The 26311-nt window shown below is 41.1% G+C and overlaps 1 protein-coding gene across 3 annotated transcripts in view; it reads left to right on the top strand.

The window, feature by feature from the left end:
* Nucleotides 1-26311, top strand: part of ARHGEF28 (Rho guanine nucleotide exchange factor 28) — a 197102-nt gene that overhangs the window by 142447 nt on the left and 28344 nt on the right. For 2 of the 3 annotated variants that reach the window (XM_054986796.1, XM_054986793.1), the window contains 11 exons: nt 160-414; nt 2651-2727; nt 3412-3590; nt 5840-5928; nt 7879-8061; nt 11031-11156; nt 13035-13111; nt 13843-13887; nt 13986-14033; nt 15292-15795; nt 19103-19406. In XM_054986796.1, the coding sequence (XP_054842771.1) occupies nt 160-414; nt 2651-2727; nt 3412-3590; nt 5840-5928; nt 7879-8061; nt 11031-11156; nt 13035-13111; nt 13843-13887; nt 13986-14033; nt 15292-15795; nt 19103-19406 (1887 nt within the window). The remainder of the gene's footprint in view (nt 1-159; nt 415-2650; nt 2728-3411; nt 3591-5839; nt 5929-7878; nt 8062-11030; nt 11157-13034; nt 13112-13842; nt 13888-13985; nt 14034-15291; nt 15796-19102; nt 19407-26311) is intronic. The other variant, XM_054986794.1, reaches the window with a different exon arrangement.

Genomic DNA, 26311 nt, shown 5'->3' with positions numbered 1-26311 from the left:
AACATCCATGCTAGAGCACAAAAAAACACATATGTTCATTTAAACAGTATTTTTAATAATGCATACTGATGAATCTTACGTCCATTGTCACGAGATGTGAAAATACAATCAGATACCTTCCTGCAACTCCTTTATATATTTTTGTCTGGTTTTCTACAGAAGGAACTGAAGAACACGAAGACTTATGTAAAGCCCTTGGTCTAATCAAGGATATGATTGCAGCAGTTGATTTGCAAGTCAATGAATATGAGAAGAAACAAAAATTGCTGGAGATTCTCAGTAAAGTTGAAAACAAAACATATACCAAGTTGAAAACTGGGCATGTTTTCAGAAAGCAAGATTTGATCAAGAAAGAGAGGACACTTCTGCATGAAGGTTTAGTCTACTGGAAAACAGCTACAGGACGTTTCAAAGGTGTGTGCCTTTTAATTACCAATAGTATGCTGTTACTCTTTTATGAGATTTTTGAAAGATGAATGATTGTATTGTTACCCTTGTGTGTTTGGAAAATTAATCTGCAGAATAATGTATTTTGTATCAGGAAAAATGTAGAATAGTTAAAAGGAACAAGTGGGCGGGGGATGAAAGGACTTGTAAGGGACATATTATTTTTCCTCCCTCACTATTTCCTGTTTCCCTTTCCTATAAGCCCCCATAGCCTCTCCCCTTTTCCTGATTCTTTTTCTCCTTACCACCTATTTGCGAATTTACCTTTGTCTGCCCCTGTTTTCAGCTTTCCCTCCTTCCCTCTCCCTGGCAGCCTCTCCTTGGGAAAAATATAGCTGAGTTGCACTGGTCAGTTGCCAGTCTGGGCCTAGTGGTGCCAACTGGAATGGGCTCAGTTGCACAGTAGAGAAGCTGCAAAGACTTGCAGGGGTACTTCACTTTCCCCTGTACCTGCCTCCCCATTTCTTCTTTCCCTCCTCTTCGCAGCTCCCATATCATGTTCTCTTTCCCTGTTTCCTTCTCTCCATCAGCCAACCAAACTACATTTTATCTGCCCCCAATTTCAATTATATTTACTATTTTATTTTTTTCATTTACACCCCACTTCTGTCCACAATGGGGACCCAACACAGCTTACATCATTGTCCTCTCTTCAATTTTATTCTTACAACAACCGAGTGAGATAGATTAGGCTGAGAGTTTTGTCTGGCCCACATTCATCCAGTGAGCTTCCGTGGCAGAGTGGGAATTCAAACCTGGGTCTTCTGGCTCATGAAGCTCTTAACCAATACATCACACTGGCTGTCGTGGGGCAGCTGCTGTTGAGAAGTAGCAAGCAGCCAGGCCTGAGTGAGTCATGCAAGTCATGTGGTAGCAGCAGGTCTGATTCTAATGAGTTCTTCCTCAAAGGCCAAAGCTGTCCTGGAAAGGGCCCTGCCCTGTCCCCCTGCATTTTACTGACAGAAACCAAGGCTTGAAAGATGGTGAGTGGTTGGCTAGCAGTGGCCCCTGAGAGCATTCATTTCTTAAAGCTATAGGTGCTGCTTCTATCATTTTGGGTTTTATTAAACATTCCCACACATGTTTTTTAAATAGATTTCAGATTTTTCTGCCAAGATGAGGCTTTTCTCAGGTTTGTAGAAGAATCTGTCATGTCTGTCCAAGCTCCAAGCTCTGGATTTTAATATCACCAGATGGGGGTCTCATTGAGAATTAAGTATATCAATGCTGTCCTTTGGATAGTCTTGACAACTTCTAATAAAATTGTTTTCTTTATGATGTCTGAAAATCAGACCAGGTGGTTCTTGGGCACATGTGATCCCTCTCTCTCTCTCTCTCTCTCTCTCTGGTCCCTTCCTCAGATGTGAATGACTTTCTGATTTACAAATCTCCACAAATTGTGATTTGTTTCTTGTCTAGAAAACAGATTTCTAAACAAGGTTCTGGTTTAGAGGCAATAATCAAAGTGTAATTTGTGAAACTTCCCAGTTTGGATGTCAACAACAAATCAAAGCCCTCTTGATTTAGAACTAACCACAATCTCAATGCAGTAGGGAGGGGAGGAAGCACACAACCCCAGAACTTTCAAGGTTTGTTTTTGAACAAAACAAACCACAGTTTGTTCAGGACATCTGAATCCAGCATAAATCTTAGAATTATGGGTAATGTTTCACTCAAGCTGTTTGCTCTTTGGAGCTAAGCCTGTATTAAAGAGAGTAATAAATCACTCATTCCTACAATTTTCTTACATTAAAAGGAAACAACTCCCTCTTCATGAAAAACTAGTCAATTACCCCTTTCAGAGAAGTAATGAATCAGAAAAATAATTGATCAAATTGTAATATAACTTGACATCAGTTTTGTGATCTATTGTATCACAATATTTAAATCACCTTTTGTCTTTAAGTTTGTTCAGAATGTTATATGCAGGTTAAAATTAAATTTACTTTCTGGTGAAGCAGTTAATCTATAGTGTTTGCTTGATAAGTGAAACTTTACACAGAGTCTGTCTAACCTTCAGTCCAGCGCTAGGTTCTAGTTCCCTAAAGTAAGGGAGCAATTAAAAAAACATGGTATCTCAGCGCTTATGAGCTCCTCTTGGTGGCTAGTAAACGTTTTACTCCCTTAAGTTTGTATTTATTTCTTTGACTTAAAGTACAAGAAGTGAATAACTTACGTTATCCATTCTCTTTCTTTTTAAAAGATACTTTAGCTCTGCTTCTAAATGATGTGATGTTATTTTTACAAGAAAAAGATCAGAAATATATCTTTGCAGCTGTTGTAAGTATGAATATTTTAAAATGTTAATTTTATGCTTGGATTATCTTAATTGCGTATTGTAATTTTCCATATCCAGGCCTTTTCTCTTGGTAATTGCATTACTGCCGCTCTAGTTCTTCATTAACAGCTATAATTATGACTGAACCTTTTATGAGGGTGAAAATCACATTTATTGTACTGAATATAAAATGTGAATATGTTGCACTGAGTTGCAAACAGCTTACAGTGAAATCCTAAACAGAGTTACGCCAGTCTAAGCCCATTCAGTTCAATAGTCTTTTGTACAAGGTTTAAGTGTCACCTTTAAGTTGGGTAAACATTAAGCACTTTTAAGTCCTATTCAAATCATTTAAGCTCCATAGAAATCATTAGGGCCTAAAAATGTTATGTCATATCTGTTACTCCTTCTCTGTGGCTAAATGCTTTGGAGATTTATAATTGGGTTTTAGCAGGCAAGAAACATTTAAACAATGTAGCCAATGATTTTGTTCCATGTCATAGGGAACAATAAAATAACAGTAGAGGACATAAAATGAATAAAACATTTTATTCAGGCAAGTGCATGATGTATCATAATTTACTACTCCATTACAAACAAGACCTAATTGCATAAAGTAATTATACGCCTGAGCCTTTTCTGATAAGATTCTCTTGTTTGTTTTGATTTACAATTCTTATGTTTAGGACCAGAAGCCTGCTGTTATAGCCCTTCAGAAACTTATTGTCAGAGAAGTAGCCAATGAAGAGAGAGGGATGTTCCTGATCAGTGCATCATCCACAGGGCCTGAGATGTATGAAATTCATACCAGTTCCAAAGAGGAACGCAGTCATTGGATGAGGCAGATCCAAGAGGCCGTAGAGAGGTACAGGCTCTCATTCTGAGGATTTTGCATTTCCCTTGATCTTTGTTCTTTGTTTTCTATTAGTCTAAGAATCTTCATCAGAATTTCACTAAGCTTGTTTTTTCAGGGCTTGAGGAAAGAAAATAACTTAGTACATTATCATCCTTTCCTTTCTCCAAGTTGGCTTATATTGGTCTCCCTTTGATTTTACCTGAACAACCACCTCCTGTGGTTGGTTAAGCTGAGGGAGAGTGACTGACTTGCCCAAAGTTGCCCAGGAGCTTCATGGCACAAGGGTGTCCCTAATCCCAGTCCCACATTTTAACAACTATATCGTGCTGGTTCTCTCATTCTTTTTTTTTTAATAAAGTTTTTTATTTTTAAATATCTAACATAAAAAACTACAGAAGACTACAAAAGTATATAGGGGAGGGGAGAGGAAAAAAAAGGGGAAGGGAGAACTGGGGAAAGGGAAAATCAACATACAAACAACAAACACTACACTACATGTCTTGTATTCCCTTCATACTGCAATTTTTCTTAAAAATTAACTTTCTAATATGCTGTCATATTGGTAGGTCTTATACAATACAGATTATATTCAGGATCAGAACTTCTCCCCCCCCCCCCTTGCGTCTCGGTCTTAATTCTCTCTGCGCAGCTGGAGCAGCTGCGCCCGCTCTTTCTATATCGTGCTGGTTCTCAATAGTAATGTAAAATCATTATAGCAATAGAATTAGATTATCATTAGAAAACTATTAAAAACAGTATTGCCATTACTATAAAGTGAACGAGCCATTAAAACACTTTGAATATTTGTTTAGTACATGATACTACTCTGAAGGTACTGAGTTGGATCTACCAGGGTGTTTCTTTGGACAGAAGGATTTCCACCTATGCAGTGCAACTGTCTTGCCTCCCCCTCCCACAGCACCTTAAACACTCCCTTGAAAGTCTGTTCTTTGAGGTCCCGTTACCACTAGGAATTAGGAGTGCAGCAGTCTTCACCATGAATGAACTTTGCCATATGAAGTGACCATAACTGAAGGTAGTAAATCTGGTGGGATTAGTTCATTAGCGTGGCAAGCAGCTGGTTTCCTTGAGCATCTGGCCAACAACTAGTCATGCAGCTGTAGACAATTGATCTGCACCCACCACTGCAAAGGTACAAATAAAACAAAGAATGAATCACAAAAACCAAACACAGTGGCCAAAAGTAGAATGAACTGCCATCTTTTTTCTTAGGAGTAAGCCTCATTAAATAAAATGGAGTTTATTTCTGAGAAAACCATTTTAGGATGCAGTCTCAATTCCTGAAGTCTGGAATGACAGCCCACAGACTAGAATGATAGTCCCTGGGATTGGAGTGACTGCTTTTCCAGGGCTATTTCAGCCTTCCAAATTACCCCAAGCAGGTCTAGTCAGGTGTAAATCTCCCTTCACTTTAATCCCAGTATTAGCATTGTCAAACCTCCAGGTGGTAGCTAGAGATCTCCTGGAATTACAACTGATCTTCAGATGACAGAGATCAGTTCCCCTGGAGAAAATGGCTATTTTGGAGGGTTCACTCTATGGCATTATACCCCCACTGAGGTCTCTGCCCTCTTCAGGTTCCACCCTCCCCCAAATTTCCAGGAATTTCCCAACCTGGACCTGGCAACTCTACCCAAGAAGGAGGATTACATCCTTGTTCTACTTGCAGGGATCATATTAGACTCCCATATTTTTTGTGGGAATTGTTGCAAGTGAGCATGCATAGAGTTGCAGTCTGCAGGTTTTATTAGCAAAGTTTTATTAGTTTTATGTGCCGAAAAAAAAGTACAGAATTGAAAGAGAAACCAACTAGGTGCCCCCATGGAGTTGTTCTGAGTTGGGGAAATGATGCAGGAGGGAGGATGAATCCTTTTCTCCCCCCTTACTGTGGTCCTTATCCAAATCCTGCTGTGGTCCTTATCCCCATGCACTTCAGAAATGAGTTCCTTCACAGCTGAAGTGTGTCTGAATCAAAATCTAATAAGGGAACCCAGACACAACATGTTAGAATTGTAATATGTAGTTTAGGCCTAGTATTAACCATTGTGATATGACAAAACTTGGTATTTTACATCTTTTGTTTACAAACTGTTAGTTTGTTTGCAAGTGTTTCAGAGTTTATAAGTATACTTGTGTGTACAATATATTAAAATATGCTTGCATGCACTCACACTTAAGCACTTTCCAAAATAAAGAAATGGATTTTCTTTTATTTAATTTGCATTTTATCCCTGAAGCTGTCCAGAAGAAGAAGGAAAAATGAATGAATCTGATGAAGATCGAAGAATAGCTGAAGCCAGAATAGCTAAAATTCAAAAATGTCAAGGTATGGTATTTGCCCTAGTACTCTTGAAATAAAAAAAAATACTGTAGCAAAAAGTTAGAAACATGAAATTAAATGTATAACAGATATAAAATAGATTATTGGCCAAGATTAATAGCCTAGTTACTTATTGCATATATCCATGAAACTTGCTTGATATTAGGATTACTGATGCAGATCGATGTGGAGAAGAATGAGAACAGCACTGATTCCACACAGAGGTTTTTCTTCATTTCAGCAACTCTGGTTGTGCACTTTTTTTTGTTTCCACAAAAAATCACCCTTCATTCCTGCACAAATGGCGAACAGCTGTTTTTTCTACTCAAAACTCCACTTTTTTAAAAAATCTGAAAAAAAGATTGTTCTTGGTATGACATTGTTGGAACTATCATGGATCTAGCAGGGAATGTATGATCGTCTTCGTCCTTCTGTGCAGCCCCACATTGGGACTGCGCAGGCGCAGGCCGGCCGCGGAAAAGATTTTTCTAGCTTTAGAGATGTGAAGGGGACATTCGGATCCACCGCGCATGCGCGCCGGTGTTCCCGCCAATTTTGAATGCATATATATCCGAACGTCCCGGGCATTCCCTCCTTTTTCGCCGCCGTTCGAAAAGGTTCTTCTCTAGCGTTATTTGTCTTCGTTCTCTCAGTGTCTCTTCGGAGTTCTGGTCGGTATCTTTCCCCTGTCAGTCGTTGGGAGGTACCGTTCAAGATGTCTCAGATGTCCCCTTCCTCTACATTTTCACAGTGAACTGCTTTTCTCTCATTGCTGACACCAGCAAAATTGAAGGGTTATTTTTTTAATATGGGGAGATCAGGACAAACTGGTGGTGGAAAGTGCTGTCAAGCCACAGCTGACATATGTCGAACCTATAGAGATTTCAAGACAGAGGACTTCAGAGGTGGTTTGCTATTGCCTCCCTCTGCATCATAACCTTGGGCTTCCTTGGTGGTCTTCCATCCAAGTACTAATCAGGCCAACCCTGCTTAGCTTCTGAGATCTGATGAGATTGAGCTAGACTGTGCCATCCTACATTACAACAAGCCAACTGGCAAGTGTTTTTCTCTGCTTTCTCAATTAGAATTAGAAAAGTTCCTGAAGTGCTCTGAAGTGCCCTGAAGCAGTAGGAGGCCAATTAGTCTTTTCAATCTAAATGACTGCAGTGGGACACCCAGTAACCTCCAGTGATGAGCATTACCAAAGAATTCATATTGTGTTATTCAGAACATTGCTATGCAAATACATGTTTTAAAAAAATTAAGTGTACTATAGTGCTATTCTTGAGCAGTGCTACACATGCACAATTTTTTTTAAAAGGTGGATGGAGAATCATGACAAGGGCATGACAAGGAGGGGAGGGTGGTAGCATCTGCATCTGTTGTGAAACCATGGCTAAGAAGGGTGAAAAAGCAAATTACCCCGTGCTGCGAGGAATCCCTTTTGCAAGCATGAATTGATCAGCAGCATCACCAACACGGAAACTCCACCTTGTGTGGAATCAGCCCTGGGTGGGTTTCTTTTGGGGCATCAATTTCATTAGCATTCTTGAGTCACCCATAGTCTTGGTTTTGCTCTTCTTATACTACCATACCATTTAGCTAACTATTACCATCCTGGCCCAGTGCTGCTTGTGGCCAGTTCTGTTCTTATCTCTTCCCCATGTCTTTAATGGGTGTCTTAGTTCTTGTTTGTAGGAAACCCCTCAAATAGGGTGTAATTTCATATGGCTGTGATACGTTGGTGAATTCTTTAGCCACATGGGATTGAGCCACAGTTAAGTAGCTTCCATGTGGCTGCAGATCAGAATAACGCACACACACCCCACCAGAGCATTTATTTTTTTAAAATAACAGAGGGTAATAGTGATTCCAATCATTGTCATAAATATAATAAGCATGGCTGTTAATGTAAACTTGGTTATTAACATAATGCATATTTTTCTATTATTACAGCAATCTTAAGTAACAAGGACCAACAGATCTGTAGCTGTTTGGAAGATAAGCTTAATATCTATGCAAAACTTGGAGATATGAGTGGGTTTGAAGATGTTCAGGTAGAACCACATTTGTTTATAAAGCCTGATTCTGGAGAAACACCTCAAGTGGCCTCGCTTCTAGCTGCAGCTCTCAGGGAAGGTGAGACTGTAAATCTGCCATGCTTTTATTTTATTTTATTTATGTCAACTGTAGTCTGCCTTTCTCACTGAGACTCAAGGCAGATTACATAGTGTGAGATTAGTACAGTCAGTTTCATGGATGTTTCAATAAGCAATGAAATACGGAATATAAATGCAAGTTTACAAAGGTATAACATCAGCAGATAGATCAAGATGGGTAGCCTTGTTAGTCTGTCTGTAGCAGTAGAAAACAGCAAGAGTTCAATAGCACCTATAAGACTAACAAAATTTGTGGTAGGTAACTTTCATGAGGCACAATTCACTTCATCAGCAAAAATCCAATACAGAGTTGAAGAAATGCTGAAATAGCACATAAGCAATTCTAAGACTGACATATTAAACAACACAGAACTACCCAGTAGGATCATACTTAAAGCAACAGATAGTATAGAGTAGCTCATACTTAAAAGTAATAGATAGTACATAGATGGAGAGCCAGTTTGGTGTAGTGGTTAAGAGCAGTGGGACTTTAATCTGGAGAACCAGGTTTGATTCCCCAGTCCTCCGCTTGAAGCCAGCTAGGTGACCTTGGGTCAGTCACAGCTTCTAGAAGCTCTCTCAGCCTCACCCATCTCACAGGGTGATTGTTGTTGTGGGGATAATAATAGCGTACTTTGTAAACTGCTCTGAGTGGGCCTTAAGTTGTCCTGAAGGATGGTATAGAAATCCAATGTTATTGTTACTATTATTTCATAAGGCAACGGATAGAACATAATAGTGAAGTCTATGGTCATTATCTCTTTAGTGAAGCATCTTTTTGGAACCACCTTTCACCAGCCTCTCCTCCCCTGTCACACTTCGTATCACTTTGGTTTGTCTCCAGTTGTTCCTCAGTGTTCCAATGCTACTGCTCATATCTGTCTATTCCTGTGCATATGATCGTTCTCCAGAGTTTTTGAGCTGTCCTGTGGGTCAGGTCAGTTTAATTGTGAGTTATTGGAAACATGCCTTCCATTCACTGCTTGTATATGCATATGTGCTCAAACACATGAGTTGCTGCATAGATAGTTAGGTGAACATGTATCTAGAATTAGGGTATTTTAAAAAAGTGTTGTTATGCAGTTTGTTACATAGGAGGAGTGGGACGGGAATCATTAAGAGTGTTATTCCAGGGTCCCTTTGATGCCATGGAGGAAAAAAAATGGAAGTGCCGAGCAGGCAAAAGTTATACAGTTGCACCAATAATTTATGGTATGTCCAGGACCATATGTTAAAAAAAAAGAGAGAGAGAGGTGTATGCTCACCTATAGGAGGGAGATATATGCTATTTTTAACAGGTCAGTTCTGAAAGGTTTCTGTTGTGAGAACTATAGTATATATAGTTCTATTCTTGGAATAGTTTCAACTTCAGGAGATATGCTTGTGTGGGTGTGTTATGTGCCATCAAGTTGCCTCCGACCTGTGGCGACCATATGAATGAAAGACCTCCAAAATGTCCTATCATTATGCTTAGCTGATGCTAAACTGAACAAAAAGGACACATTTATTTCAAAATATGTACCTCATTTTTCAAACATGTTCAAAAAGTGGCTCATAAATCATAATACAAATATAAATGCAATAGAACAAAACTCAACTGTACATCACAGTTACAGTAAGAATATAAATAACTCCCAGTGGTTAGTAGTCCAAAAGGACAATGATGTGGAGCTGATTGGCTCCAGAGCTGATGGTTCCTTCTCATCACCTGACTCACTTCTGTTGGTGGATGGCATTTGCAAAAGGATCTTCATTTCTGATCTTAAGGTTTGGGGAGGGAAGATGCACGCTCACCTTAGATATCCCACGCACAAGCTCTGTAGAGCTTTATAGGTTACAACGAGCATCTTGAATTTAGCCTAGAAAATAACTGGTGGTAGGAAATCTTTAGAATGAAATGTAAATGGATTTATACCTGTGGACTAATTCAGGAAAGCCAAGAGCTCACATGGGGCTTTAAACAAAGATTACTTCCAGAAAGGGACATGAAAACACAGCCCTGTCATGGCAGCAGCAGGATGTGGCACTGGAATAGGTGGAATGGCATCCACGCACCCAGTTCCCACACCACATGCTCTGCCGCCATGCTTCTCCATGGCATTCTATAGTATTGCACAGGGCCCCCACAGCCCACAGCCTCCTCTTTAATCAGCCTTTTCCTTTCTCCCCCCCCCCGACCCCCGCACTATATTGTGCAGCTACAGGATGCTCTGTAAATGAATGAACAACAAACCTCTTTAATGGGCTGAAAGGGGAGGAATACAGAGCATAACCCCACCCCCCACAGAGGCTGCAGAGAAGCATACAGGTGGATGCTCCACTCACAGCCACTCTTCTGTTTCCCCTGTATTTCAAAGAAAACATGACTATATTTTCTGTGAAGTAAAAGGTGAAACAATGGGACAAGAAACAAGAAAACAGTGGTGCAGTGGAAAAAGTAATTTCATTCCAATATACTGCTTGTGTTTTGCTGATGTTTCTTTAGGGGGATCTGTATGATAATATCAGGTACTTTCCACAGCAGCAGTTTATCTGAGAGAAACTCTCAGAGAAACACAGTATATTGGAACAAAATTACTTTCCCCCTGCACCACTGTTTTTTCTGTTTGATGCTCCATATGTGATACAGCCCTCTTATATCCAGAAGAGTTAGTCATGTTAGTCTGTAGTTGCAAAATAGTGAAGAGTCCAGTAGCACCTTTAAGACTAACTAACACCATACTAACTCATCATGCATCTGACGAAGAGAGCTGTGGTTCTCAAAAGCTTATACGACAATAAAATCTCCATGTAGAAGCAGTCAAAGATTCCCTCTGGGCCTTCCCCCAATTAAAAAAATGTATAAAAATAAATCATATAATGTGCAAACATTCATGGGTGGTCAGGGCCCTGGAATGTTGTCTCCCTGCCTCCTTGGACTGACCCCCTGAACTTGCATTCTTTCTGCAGTGGAAAGCCTCCATGTGGCTGTAGCATCAACAAATGACACAAGCCAGACAACATATGAGAATACTACTGAATCTAACCTGACGCAAGATCTTTCTGCAACTGAAGTCTGTGAATCTATTCCTGATAGTAAGACCTAACACTTTTGCCCAGATGCTATGCTGAATTTGCCACACTTTTTAAATTTCACTCTATCAAATTATAAAGCAAAATGGCATCAAGAAAGAAAAAATTCTGCCGTAGCACGGTAGTGCAGTAAGCAGTAAGTGGTTCAGCTGTGAATCAGCACTGTACTGGTTCGAATCCCACTCCTGTCATGAGCTCAGTAGATGACTCTGGGTAAGCCACTCCTCTCAGCCCCAGCTCCCCAGCTGTATTATGAGGATAATAGTAACACTAACTTGTTCACCGCTTTGGGTGAGGCACTAATCTGTCTAGAAGAGTGGTATATAAGTGCCGTTAACAGAAAGAAAAATTTCTGAGTTTGGCCTTCTGTATAGAGGTGGAGAGTGCCCTCAAGTCACAGCTGACTTTAAAATATTATGATAAATAGATCTATAATTAATAATGATTAAGTATGTATGTGTATCAAGTCAGCTCAGAAGCTCAGCAGGGTTGACCTTGGTTAGTAATTGGATGGGAGACCTGCAATGAAGACCAGGGTTTCTGAGGCAGGCAATGGCAAACCACCTCTTTCAGTCTCTTAACCATGAAAACCCCAGCAGGGGTTGCCATGAGTCAGCTAAGACTTGAGGGCACTCTCCACCACCACATGCATGTCTAGTTACCTCTATAATATCTATACAATTTAGGGCCAGTTCACTCAAGGCACTTTTTTTCTCTAACTGTTCCCTGGATACCCAGTTTCCTGGGGGTAAAGTGTAGATGATTGGGGAAGGCAATGGCAAACCACCCCGTAAAAAGTCTGCCAAGAAAACGTCGTGATGCAATGTCCCCCCATGGGTCAGTAATGGCTCGGTGTTTGCACAGGGGACTACCTTTACCTTTACCTCCCTGGGTACATGCTCTCATGAAGAAATGTAATGCGTGAGCATTCATGGACAGAGTCTGTGAGTTAGATCCAAAGGACTGTAATATGATTTCTTTTCACATAGTAGATCTTTCCTGTTTTCTGTGGCAAACCTTTTTGTGGACTCACCAAAACATGACTCCAAGTGGTTGGCAGATCCTTAGTAACATAGCCTGTCTGTGCTCTGCTGATTCAGAACAGTAGAGCAGATAATTAGACTAACGTGCTTCCTGTATATTTCACAAGGTGTAGATAATACTGTGTCAGTCTAGAATGATTCTATTAAAGTCAGAGGAATCATTGGACATGTGGGACTTTTTACCACAAATGATAGGTTGCTTTCCAAATTCTTAAATTCTTTTGTATTGAGATTTTATGAAATAAACTGATGTACACTTAATGGTTTGTTCATATAAAAGTAGTTTCTCTGCTTAGGTGCACCTTAAAGATTTCCATGACAAATTCTGTTAATAACTTGATGTTGCCATTTATTTTAAAGCTCAGATATGGTAATGAATAGATGGGACCAAGTCCGCATGTGCCCTGAGCTTGTAAATGCAATGGGTCTCATGACTGTGTCCAAGGCTTGTATACACTCTCCTCCCACCCGTAGAGCATGTTGTATGTTCAGTCCCCTTTAAAGTCATACACAATTATGTTCTCCCCATGAGATTCATCATGTTCCTCGTGCACACACAAACACACAAAGCCCTTGAAAGTGTGTGCTCAGTTGACAGCAATCAGGGGATGCCATTTCCTCATGATGAAAAGCCAAATAAAATTACAAGCATGGGCCTGCCTTTGTTAATTTGCATAATGTGTACAAGATCACAGAATTTTGTTTCTTTGGTGCAGCGTTACCTCTGTACAGCATGTTTTCTTATTTTTTAATCAGAAAATTTACTTGACCTATAAGTACATGTATATGGTTAGCATATGTTTGATTGCTATTTTTTTCTGCTGCTTTTAATCACCAGTAAGAGAAATAAAGGGAGACGAGCCTTATGATGCTGATGCTCATGAAACAAACAGCATAGCCGATGGGCTGGATCAGGTATTGCATTTGAAATGCTTTCTTTAAAATTCATACATGCCCCAGAATGTGGTATGCTCTACGCTGAGTCTCCCCCCCCCCGCTTCTACAGCCGCTTTCCCCATATCCCTCCATCTCTCAGTGTTCACCATCTGATAATGAAACAAACAAAAACACAGAATTCTTAAAAAGAATAAAACTAAAAGCAGGTATTAAATCTTGTACAATTTTCTTCTGCATTTAGAATTTGGAATTTTTACAGGCCAAACTACATGTTACGTTTGCCATATGATTGTCACAGACATCAGCTGCAAGTTTCCGATGGGAACTCGGTTTAGGAGTGCTGCGGCTCACCCACCATCACTACAGTCCTGACCTGAATTGGGCCTCTGCGGCATGTTAAACTGGGGTCTTCCAGCAGGTGCCCATGTGCAGTCATGTAGCAGAAGTAACATGTAGTTTGGCCCCAAGGCACAGATAAAACAAGGATCAGTAGCAAAAAAAAAGTACATGTATTTTGTTGCCTGTGAGGAAAACTAGTGATGTAGAAAGATGTGATTATTAGAATGGATGCATGCTTTTGAAAATGTGCATTTATGCGGCATGCTAGATGACTTCTAGTCTCTTTTTTAAAAACTAAGCGCAGTGATGCAGTGTTTGAGAATTGTAGATGTTTTTAGATGCTGTAGTTGAGTCACCAGAAGGTGGCAGTCCAGCTCCACAGAATACCTAACTCAGTTGTCTCTTTGTAGGAAGGAGAAGGAGACACATGTTTCTCATCTTCGACACAGACTGAGGTAAGTCAGGTGACTCACAAAACATTTCGCTGTTGTTTGCTTTAAGCTTCCTGTGACTTCTAAACTAAAAAAAAAACCTTTCTGTCCGCCCACCCCAGGTTGTACAGACTATCCAGAATTTAACCCGCCTCTTGTACAGTATACAGGTGAGAATCGCTTTGGCAACTTTGTTTTGTAAGCAGTGCCCAAGAGAACTCATATTACAAAAATACTATCAAACACTTTAAACTTTGTTTAAACTTACAAACTTTATTTATAAATCCTCTCTTGATCGTGGTCTTGTTATTGGAGACTATGGCTCCTTTCCTTCTGCTTGTGCAGCTTGACATCTGTTGCTGAAAAATGTGCTTCGCTGTGGAACATGCTTCTCTGACCCTAGGCACTTCCTGCTGATTGAAAAACACTGGCCTTGCATGTGCTAAAACGCACTCTTCAGCAGAGGACAGTGCTGTGAAAGCCAAAATAAGGAGTAGGATCCAAACCTATAAGCCTGATCCAGCCCTTTTATGCAGGGGCTGTACATTGGCTTTTTGCTAGCTGAAGAAGCGCAATTGAGCACCAGAAGCTTTTTGGGGTGGAGGATGTCTGTGGTGGGTTGTCCTCTCCCTTCAAAGGTCCCAAGGCCCTTATTGGCTCTCTCTGCTTTCTCCCCCCACACCAATAGGGTGAAAGAGGGACTGGTAGAACAAGTAAACGGGGACATTGGCTCCCATTTTGCCCTTTGCTTCTAGTTTCATGCTGTTGTTGCTATTAGAAAACTTCTAATATGATAACTTCTAATTGGCCTCCAACCTGTTCCTGGAGATTCTTTAGAAGCAGCATTTCTGGTGGCATTTTAGGCTGCCACACAAAGCGGAGGTGAGCAGTGAAAATCACCCCTCTCGTGCCTGCAGAAGTCTAAGCAGGATACAACCCACAGCATTAGAGTATAGCAATTTTTCATTGGAGTCAGTTTGGAGTGATCAAGACAAGTTAGCTCTGATTTGTCTGTGGACTGCAAACGGCAGTGCAGGTTCCTTTTCACACACTGCAGTGAGACAGACTAGGGACAATGACAGTTATAAAGAGTGGTAAAAGTTGCTTCAACACACATTTTCTGCATTCTCAGGCATTTGTTTTCAGGTCAGAAAATATATGTCCAAACATTTCTGTCACACTCAAGTGATGTCTGTCTTCAATGTTACAAAAACAGGGGCTGCAAATGATTGTGGTGAAGGCCACTGAGGCAGAGGGCCACTGTGACATTAAACTAACATGAAAACAATGGGATGAATATGTAGCAAGACATTCTATGTTGCACTGTGATCCTGTGTGATGAATAGATTTCCCCTCCCAATGAAAGCACTAATGTTTAAATTCTGTCCCTTTCATTTCTGTGGAACTGTTTTTTTCTCTGATGAAAAGGCAGCCTTAGCCATCCAGGACAGTCACATTGGGGTCCATAAGCTTCTTCTACAGGAACACGAAAGATTCAGCTGGAGCCCTGGTTCCCGTGGCTCCTCCATTCCAGAACAAGAAAGGCACCGGAACTTTAAACAGAAGGAGGAACTAGCAAATGTTCACAAAGTTCAGCACCAGTTTCAGCAAGAGCAGCAACGGTGGCACCGCGAATGTGAGCAACGGCAACAGGAGCACCAGACAAGGGAGAGCCAGCTTCTGGAGAGGGAGAAGGAATGCTTAAGCCAGGAAGAGCTGCTCTGCAGAAACCGAGAAGAGCTGGATGCCCAGCTACAGGACTACCAGCAGAACCTGGAGAGGCTCCGGGAGAGTCAAAGGATGGTGGAGAGGGAGCGGGAAATGGTGAAACTACAGCACAAGATCTTGCGCCACTGGAAGCACAGCCGCCAGAGCAGTCTGTCTGAGGTGATCTCGCCAGAGGACAATGAGGCATGCAAGGCTTTCTCCAGAGTAAAATCTCTTCATATTTCTTATAATTGCTTTAATTTATGCTGTCTGAGTAAACCTTACCATACTACTTTGTGGAAGGCCAGTTTTCTTATCTCTCTATTACAAAAGGGTAGTCAGTATAATTGCAAACTTCCTGCTGTGGGCAGGGCATCTCCCACGCTCAGCTCTCGTTGCTTGCTGCCACTTAACTGGGTAGTGGAAGGAAATGCCTGGGCAAAATTGGGGTTGATTGATGCTCTGGCATGATGATGCCACCTCTCTCACAACCTGGAAGTGATGTAATCACACTATGTGACACTCGAGCAATGTCCCAAAATTCTACGGTTTAACCATAGAATTTTGGGACATTGCTAGAGTGGGTGAGAGCTCTCCCTGGATGAGCTCCCCCTAGGTGAGATGACATCACTTCCAGGTCATGCTGAAGTGCTATCATTGCTCTGGGGATGCAAATATTGCCCCTCACAAGCTGGAAGTCTCTATCTCCCACCAGTTGCCAGGCAACCCTAGCATTGAGCCCAAGATTTGGGTCACTTCCATATGGGTTATTTGCCCTTAATTTCATGCTATTGAGAGGTGAGTTTTTTTTCCTTCTTCCCCACAGCATTGTGGCGCTGCCATGCACCTTGCAGGTTTCCCCCAGCTCTCCTGTGATATTTCCCAAACCTGCTTTGCAAAAGATTATAACAAACCCTGTGTGGCTGCCATGCGGATGGGAACATTTGGATTTTCTTGGTCCCACATGCATGGCAGTCATTTTCTCTGTCCAGGTACCCTACCCATAGCAGCCCCCCTCATGACTGGGAGGCTTTTTGAAAAAATGGACAATGGAATATGGACAGGCTGTTATAATGCTATAATGCGATAATGATATGTCAGTGGTTGAGTTTTTAAAAAAAGCCCTCTGGGGCATCGGGGGGGGGGGATTGACCACCATGTGGTTCTGGGAAGGGAAAATGTGGGAAAACCTGTCATGCAGAAGTCACATCACTGCTGCACTATGTCTGCAGCCACAGCAACAAGTAGGAAACCACACAAACCTGTCCCTGTGTAGAAAACACCATAGCGGTGTGCCTGAGGTCCCTTGGGGAGTTCCTGGCTGAAATCTAAACTGGGAAGTTCCCAGCAGGTAGCTGATTCATCTCATCATTACACTGGAACTGTAATCAGTCAGATTAAATCCTAGAATCCCAGTTTATGTGGGGAACACTAACCCCACTTAAAACCTTTACGAATGGATTGCCATATTGGTCTGCAATAGAAGAGCAAGATTCGAGTCCAGTAGCACATTAAAGACCAACAAGATTTCCAGCGTATAAGCTTCTGAGAGTCAAAGCTTCCTTGACAAATATCTGACAAAGGGAACTTTGACTCTCGAAAGCTTAGACCCTAGAAATCTTGGGTGCTACTGGACTAGAATCTTGCTCTCACATAAAACCATGTACCTGAATTTGGACATCATGGGAAATCACAGTTACTCTTAAGCCACCATTCCTTCATGAGCTGTGAGGCGGGAGGGGGGGGGGCGATAGGGAGTAGCCAAGCACATGTGAAAGCCCACACAAGCTGAGTTCATGTATATTTTTACCAGCAATAAGTAATGGGGGGGGGGGGAATTGGAGGTGGAAATCAGCCAGGAAGCTGAAAAGCAGGTAAAGCAAAAGGAGTGGCCATTGTTTAGACCCAAGCTGCATGTTATGATTGACCACACAGGTGCCTGTCTTTATCTCCCCCTCAGCAATGTATATGTGGGGGGAAAAGCATTTATTGTGACATTATCACGTTAACATTCCCCTGCAACAAGCAACAGTCAGCGACATGGAGTGATGGGAAAACAGCTTCGTGCTACTCAGCAGTGCACATGTGTCTCCTAATAATATATAATTTGGCCAGTGACTGAGTTAGACGTCTACTCTTAGGTTCCGCCCTGAACATCTCCAGTTAAAAGATCTTGGTTAACGAGAGTTGAAAGGCCTGCTGTCGTAGTCACTGGAGACTCACACTTGATAAGCTCTTATATTTTATCATTAAAGACTATGTGTTATGGTAAATACTTCTAGGGGTAGAGAGGAAGAGGTGTTACTAATAAAGCAAGAGTAGAGTAGCTTAGGCAGCCAACATGAAGACTGGAAAGAGACAAACTGGGGGCATAGTTTGTACTCTTTGGGAGGTGAATAGCTGCTTTCTCCTTATGGGAGAGCAGATTATCTCTAAACTAAGCAAGTTAGGAAGACACATCTGGTTTAGCTCGAGTTCCTGGAATCTTTCTGCTGCTGCTGAGGAGTTCTTTTTGCTTCAACACAACAGATCAAATATTAATTATATGTCTCAGAATTATGGAGAATTGCTGCAGGAGAGGGGCTGGGGCGTACTTTATCAAACTATTTTATTTCCCCCCTTAAAACAGCCAAATAAAAAGTATACAAATTTGAGTAGAGAATGATTTAAGCTAAAAAAAAAATCAGTTTTATACAAATTAAACTTTCACTGTGAAATAAAGAAAAATGAAGAAGGTTAAGAAAAGGTTAGATTGTACAGGCAGAGCCAGTCATGTGACTTCTTCCCACCCCAGTGTTCAACTTTTCCCGCTCAAGAGCTTCTAATATACTGCAGTCTCTGTGGACAGCACCAGTCACAGTGCTTGTAAAAATGTTGCCAGTGTTAATCTCTAGTTCAACTTTGGCTTTATTGTTTTTATTGGGCCAATGCACACAAAACTGTGTCAATCGCTTGCGTAGCAATTCCTATCTTATCCTAAATTGTTTGTGTGAAACAGCTGCCGCTGACAGCATCAGACTGCTTGGAATGACATTGCGAATCTATTCAATGGTTGGATATTGGTTTGTGTGCAAAGAGTCTGGGTCCAGTGGTAATTTTTCATCAGAAACTGGGAGTCACTACCCCATCCAAAGTGCCACTTGGCTGAGGTTTGTCTGCCTCAGCATAGTGAATACATGAACGGACCTGCTATCGTTGGGTGGGATTGTGTTTACTAAACCTGCCATTCTTGGTTTTGGTGAGAATAATGGGATTTTTTACTTACGTCACCCAGCACGAAAGGCCTGGGATGTCCCAAACAGTTTGAACACCGAATTAAGATTAAAGTTTAAAATTGTCTTGCATTTGTTTCATAATCTTTGCTCTTGATTCTTGGCAACAGATTAATATAGAGGGTTTTTGTTCTGATTTTTACTCTGAACTTCAGCTAGTTAATGATGCTGAAAGCTAGGAAAGGGACCTATGAAAAGAAATAAAAAATTGTAACATTGATTTATTTTATATTTTCTTTGCATTTTTTGTGTGTGTGCAGATCATGGGACATAATCGGTCAGACAGTTTTTGTGGTGAAACTCCCATCTTCATAAATGAAGCCTTGATACAGATGTCATTAAACCATCTTAACAGGTCAAATTCAACTCTAGTATACCAGGATTATGTACATGGAGTAAACCTGCCAAATTTGGATTTATCAAGGACTACTGAAAATCAGACCAACTGGAACGTGGACACTTCTTGTCAGCAGGCGTATATTGGTGGTGACCTCTCAAAATCGAAAGAGCTCTGCCATCACACAGCCTCCTCCTGCACAAGCTACACCGACACATGTAACAATTGTAAGTCCAATTTGAATTAGGTCAGCCTAGTAAGTAACGTGTGCCAAAAGGGTAAAGTTAGGTAATTTCCTTTGATGCATATTTAAAAATCTTCAGAATTCCTACTTGCTTTTATAAAACAAGTTTCTAGCCCATATGGGCAGTAACCCATCACACCCAAAGTCAGAACCATCACGGATCAACATCTGGAGATTCCTAATGAAACATTCTTGGTCCTCGAATCCAAAGGCAAAATAGGAAAGTGGTAAGGTATAGAACTTGCCAGCAGGAGACATTGATGGTTTGGGTGTTGGTTTACCCTACTGCCTTCTCAAAGGGGTCTTCTGCACTAGGTGATGATGATCCAGTTCCTAAATGAAAAAGAAAAGGGTTCTCTAAAAACCTGTATACCAAATACTGAACAAAAGTGACCCTAATAACGAACATGAATATGTCCAAATTATTCTTACAATCTTCCATTATACAAAAATCTTCATATATAGAACATGAATAAATAGTCAAAACCATGATGGTCATTAACAAATGTATCAATATATCAATGTTGAAAATATATTAGTATAATATTACAAATTTCCCAAGTTCAAGATTCGTTTCACATGTTCAGAATCCTTCTTCAGATTTAAGTGTTTGTTGTCTTGTATAAATCATTGTAAATCAGTTTGTTGTTGTGTATAAATCAATCATAACACCAATATAAGAAAGTGGCTGCATCTTCTTAATTACCTAATAATTTTAAATTTCATATCTTGGACTTCTTCAACATTGCTATATATTTACTATTGACCATCACAGTTTTGTATATTTTTCGATGTATTTTATGAGGATTTTTATATCAAGGAAGATTGTAATAATACATTTGGGATTTTCACATTAATTGTTTACAATTTTGATACGAGTGTTATGTGCCATCAAGTTGCTTCTGACTTATGGCAACCCATGAATTAATGACCTCCAAAATGTCCTGTCAAGTCTTGCAAAATCTTGGTATACATGCTCCTCAGTGTGCGTAAAGAGAATGTGCCCATTCTCCTCTATATCTGGGCAGTCCTCTGCATATACATTGGTGATAGTTGATGTGTTTTTCAAGTATTTCTCAACCATTTTGAAATTCCTTGCAAGGCATGCCTTTCAGTATGCCACAGATGAAAACAGGGAATCAGACCAATTCTCGTACCAAAGGCTGCATTTTTAGCCTTCCCTACTCTATTGTTGTACATTGGTAAAGGGTGTTTGCCTCTAGGCCTCTAGGCTAGATTCATTTACTCTGAAATAGCTACTCCTGCTCTCCTTTAAAAGTGAAGAGGCTGTTTTTTGGGTAAAAGATAAATGGTTGGGTCCAAAGAACCACAGTCAAAGCACTGCTGTGTACAGAATGGATCTTTTCTGCCTCCTAATAGCACCTACTTGTGGCCTCAAAATCAATTTAGCTGTCTAATCTTTGGGAATGGTGTGGGAGGCAAGAATTCATAGAAATTGTTCCCCCTTTTGTACAAATGGAAAGGGAAGCTTGGATCCAGCCTAGTCTGGAGAAACCTAAATGTTCTATACAATATTACTGACAGATAAAAAACAACCTCTCAAACTGCAGAACGAAATGACAATCTGTGCATTGGGCCTAAGTGTTCATGCTCCCTCATTTATATGCTAATACAGTAAAGTTGGCATACACTCTCCCTCCCAAACAAATCTTTTTCTATAAAACACTCCAGCAATGTTGATCCAATTAATAGGGGTAAAAATCCTAATTACATACTGAAATAGATACAAGGCAGAGTTGCCGTGCAAGTTTTATTTTAGGTTAACTTGAAATGATTGTCTATATTATCAGAGAACAATATCAGACCAAGTCAGCTCTTATTTGGCCCAAATAGCAGAATCAGTTAGACATTTCAGGCACAAAAAGATGACTCATTACTATCCTGATGCTCCCCCTTTGTCAGGGACTGCCAACTTAGATCTCAAATAACTTCGCTGCATGAGTCCAAGGATGCATAAGTTAAAGCTTTAATGATAACCTAATAGTACAGCACTGCAGACATTTCTTGACAGGAATGACTGTCCCCTCCCCCTGCCAAGCATTAAACCCTTCAAGTACAACCCACTCTACTCCCCCACCTTAGCTAAGCTCTAAGTTTCCATCTAGGCAGCAAAGGAAAGTAAAAAAAAAAACAGTTGTTGTGACTAGGACTCCAGTCTTTCTCCGGTCAATTGGCCATAACTGCATTCCATCGTAGCTTCTCACAGCAAAGGGTAATTCAACATGTAACATTTCTCAGGCAGGGTTAATACACAGACCTCTAATGACACTCTCAAAACATGGCACAAAAGATCAGATCTACAACCCGACAGTGAACCCCCAATCCCCCCAAAGTATGGCAGGGGCCACCCTGACACCCCTTCACTCTCCCCATTATGAGGCAGATTTTCCCACCAAAATTTAGTATCCCTGCTTTAACTGAACAGCCCCAAGTATTTTGTTAATATTTGTGGTTTTGAAAGTCTGTTTTTCCCACCCTGTCATGCAGATATAATTTTGGCTTTTTAGCCCATCCCAGGAACTTGATGGGGAAAAGGCAGGCGCCCTCTTCCTTTTATTGGAAATGGCCCTGAGACTGTATAACGGTAAAAAAGAAATAACTTTATTTAACAGGCAGGGATTGAATACATGTAGTCAGGGGATGGAAATGTGAAGATAAATTTTGTTGGCATTACAGAATACACTTTGTATAACAGGCAAGTACCTCCCCTCCCCTCCCCAAACCCTCCCCTCCCCAGGATCCACCCCTAAATCTTCAGGAATTTTCCAGCCCGGAGCTGGCAACCCTGTGTCTTGGACAACTACTTCTGATCAGTACCAAGCCTGATGCTTCTGTCTAAGGCAGCTTCATGTTTAGGTTCTTGTCAACAGTAGACATGGGCACAAATCGAAATATGAATCAAATTTCATGACGAATCGGGCCGATTTGTGTTTCGCGAAACACATTTTATGGGGCTGCAGTGTTCATGAAATTCACGACTTTTTGGCCCGATTCGTTCGATTCTTGAATGATTCAGTATGCTAGACAGGCTGGCTCCGATACATTGATTCCCTAGGCAACATAGGTCCAGAATGTCTGCAGACCTTTTGTTGCCATTGGAAAGCCCAGTCTTAGCCCACATAACCTTGATAGGAAGCTCTCCTTGCCAACTGGAGAGCTTCCATTCTGCCCTATACAGCGAGGAGCAGGAGGGTTAATCCCCTAGGCAACTGAGGAGATGGGCCGTCTGCAGCCATGGGAACACCAATCTCATCCCTCCATACCCTGTTAGGCAGGTCTGTCTGCCAACCACAGACCTCCTGTTCTGCTCTATGTGAGCATTTGTTATATAAGGCAGAGCTCTCTGCCTCGTGCTTTTCAGTCCCAGTAGGCAGAGGGAGAGGGAGGACCTGTTGCTGGGATTGGAGTGAGAGAGAGAGTGGAATTGAGCTTTTGGCTGCTGCAGCTTTAAAAGAGACTGAAAAGCCTCTTATCTTCAGCTCTTGGCCTTGCTGGGAAGGTCTTTGAGTGAGGGTGCCTTTTTTCCTCCACCCCACCCTACCCTAGTCTCAGGCCTTGCCTGGCTCTGGGGCCTAGCTTGACTGAGGCCTCCCTTATTTTTTCTTTGCTTGTATTTGTTTCTTCTTAATTCTTTCTCTGCTCTTTTGATGGCTCACACTCTTGTTGTTTCCTTTAGTTTTATTTTGTGCACCTCTCCTGCCTGGGCAGGTGTCTGTGTGGTGGTTTTGGGGCCCTCCCCCCAAGTCCAGTCTCTCTGGATATGAAGGGAGCCATTGAAGTGCCCCAGATTCTGACGAATCATAAAACTAATTAATCGTATCGCGAAACAGGACAATTTTGTGGAAGTTCGTGTTTCGTGATTCATGGGAAGTGACGAAACATGAAACTCTCATTTCGGATTTTTCTCGTTTCATGCCCATCTCTAGTCCGCAGATGGAGGACATATGGGGTGGGGTTCAGATTGTGCAATGTTTGTATTTTCAGATAAATGTGTTGCCTAGTAGATAGCAACATGCTACTGTACCAATACACAGTGCAGAACCTTTGCACTGAGCAAAATGCAAGGGTCCCTGAATTATTTATTTGGTGATGGTAAATTTGAGCCTTTCCACTGACCACATAGTACAAAGCTTCATGTTCAGCTGTAATGAAGCATCACTTGCAGGGTTCTTAGTGGAAGTGAATCCTCAGGAAATGGTCTCTTGAGAAATAACATTCCCATTTGTTTAAGATAGATGGCAAAATGAATTAAATCATTGTCAGTGCAATACAGAGGTGAAACAAAAGAGGTTTTACATTGTATACATTGAGAATGTTTCAGGCAGCAACACACTGAACTTAGGCTCTTTTTTGTTACTTTTGATGGTAATCCATTTCGTTTATAAATCCTAAGTTTACCCTTCATTGACTAGAGGAAGGATTCTCATTTGGGTTATATGCAGAGGATGAAAACTGTCTTAGGTAGCTTTTATCACTACAATACATGGCATTTGCCAGAGAGTAGTCCTAAGCAGGTCTGCTAGACACAGGTCTGTCTAATGATCATGACTCTCATGAAAGTATTCTTAGGAGTGCGCTGCTAGCTACTGAGAACTGACTAATGCAAAGAGAGGATTTCCTCCAGTTTCTAAAAGTTCTTAATTTGGTTTTTTAAAAAAGGATAGAAATCTGTAATAGCCTTTTGTTTCTCTTGGGGAAGGGAGGGCTAGATGATAATCTCAGGGTTTTTGAAGTGCTTTTGGCATCTCTGCTAGCAGCCCATTAGACATTTGCAAATGTATGATTTATTGATGGTAGTGTGGACTATTAACTTAAGTAAAAATAGCACAGCGAGCCAAAACTGGCTCAAATGCATTTGCAGAAACAGTTCTAATGATGTCAGTATTTCAGGGGAGGTTATGAGCAAGGAATTGCCCTTTGGAAAGCTAGGTAGATACAAAGGTCATTCTATCTTTCTCTGTGTTAAAAATGGGATATATTTATGGATATCATGTGGAAGAGCTTACATGGGCACATAGTGAATTTTTAAATCTTTCTTTACAATGCAGATTTTATGGGTGTGTAATTATGTATTAGATTTTCATTCTGCCTGTTCCCAAGGAGCTCAGGGCATTATATATGGACTCTATCCTGTGAGGTAGATTAGTCTGAAGGCACTGCTGAATGAGCTACATGAGAGGGAAGGATTTGGCCCTCGGTCCTCCTGGTCTCAGCTTAATGCTCTAGCTTCCACCCTACACAGGTTTTCAAAATGATGGCAGTCTTTCTATTTAAAAAGTAACCCAGAATATCAAAAGTCCCAAAATCCAAGTCAGCCCCTCTCTTTTACAGTTCTGACTGAATTGTTTGGTGTGGTAGATGCAGGTGTTTTCATCTCACACACAATCGATAGGTAGCTAAATTTTAATCTGCAATCAATATAACATAACCAAGATTAACTTCTGCACTAGCCATTTAGTCTGGAATGAAAATAACTTGTTCAATCAGGCAAGCCCATTTCATCCCATGGTGTGATTATGTGAGATGTTAAACTTGAGTTAGGTTGGGGAAAACACATGGGTCGAATCCACATTACTCAATCTAAGTTGCATGTTCCCCGCATTCTCCACGCAGTCCCGAGTGCCGGTCACATTACCTCATTAAACAGACGCATTTCATTCGCATTTCTCCCGAATATGTGGTAACAGGTTTTCATCGGGAGTTTCACGGTGGACATGAACGGGCAAATGCGCAATTTACGCAGTTTTTTTAACCCCCCCCCTTCCTATCTCTCCGGCCGTTCCGAGAGTTCCTATTGGCTGATTCAACTTTCATGTGCTCCGTAGTCTGCAAAAGACTGTTTTTGACTTCATAGCGTTGGATTTATTGATCATGTTGTTTCTAAATCAAATCTGGTCGTTTAAAAAATCATTTTGGGGTGAATCCCTCCTCAGAATGGACTCGCGAAACATCCTTTTTAACTGTTTTTTATTTTTCTCTGGATTACTGTGATATCAAAATTACGGTGAATCAATCATTCGAATTTAAGAAAACACTCATGTTTCCCCCAAGTTATAATCGGTCCACAATGACATTTTACATTTCCTCGAAAACTGTCATGGATGATGTTCTATAACCTCACACCAGGAAAATGGGGCATGAGACATGCGGGCACACTGTTATATCGGTCACGGTCACATGTTATATCGCTTCATTGATGTTTCCTTATAAGGCGAGATCGAAATAACGGAAAAGTCAGTTCAAAAAAATATTTTTTTTTTTAAAAAGTGGATATTCCAGTTGCTGTGTGACCGTAGGAGTGTGCGAGAACAATGCATTTGAGGATGGAATGTGAACGGAGGGGAGAAATTTGCGGATTGAAGACAAACGCAAAAATACCGGGAAAAATGCGGGTGAGAGGTGAATGTGGATTCAGCCATGTTTAACAAGTGATCAGTACTCACCTTCAAAATAGTGTGTAGGGGGGAATGGGTTCCTGAGTGTACACACGCAAAGGCAGGAGAGGCTTTGTGATTCCCCCCCTCTTTCCCAGCATGCTTTTGCGGGCAGAAAAGGGCTGTTTGTCTTACTGGGCATGTCCTGGGCAGACATGTGTCTCTGGCAATAAGACAAACAGATTATCCCCCATGGCTCTTTTCTGCTTGCAAAAGCATGCTGGGTGGGAGGGAGGAAACCATGAAGCTCATTCTGCCTTTGTGTGTGCACGCTTGGGAACCCATTTCCCCACATAGACTATTTTAAAGGTGAGTGCCAGTAACATGTTAAATGCGAGTTTCCCGCAACCTAAAGCACATTTAAAGTCTCATGTAATCAGACCCCCTTTCAGTCTATGGAGAACAGGATACGTTGGAGCTGACTCCCCCTTGC

Source organism: Eublepharis macularius, chromosome 8, assembly GCF_028583425.1.
Source record: "Eublepharis macularius isolate TG4126 chromosome 8, MPM_Emac_v1.0, whole genome shotgun sequence".
Classification (NCBI taxonomy): Eukaryota; Metazoa; Chordata; class Lepidosauria; order Squamata; family Eublepharidae; genus Eublepharis; species Eublepharis macularius.
Note: the sequence above shows the minus strand (reverse complement) of the source record. Positions and strands in the feature narration are given on the sequence as shown.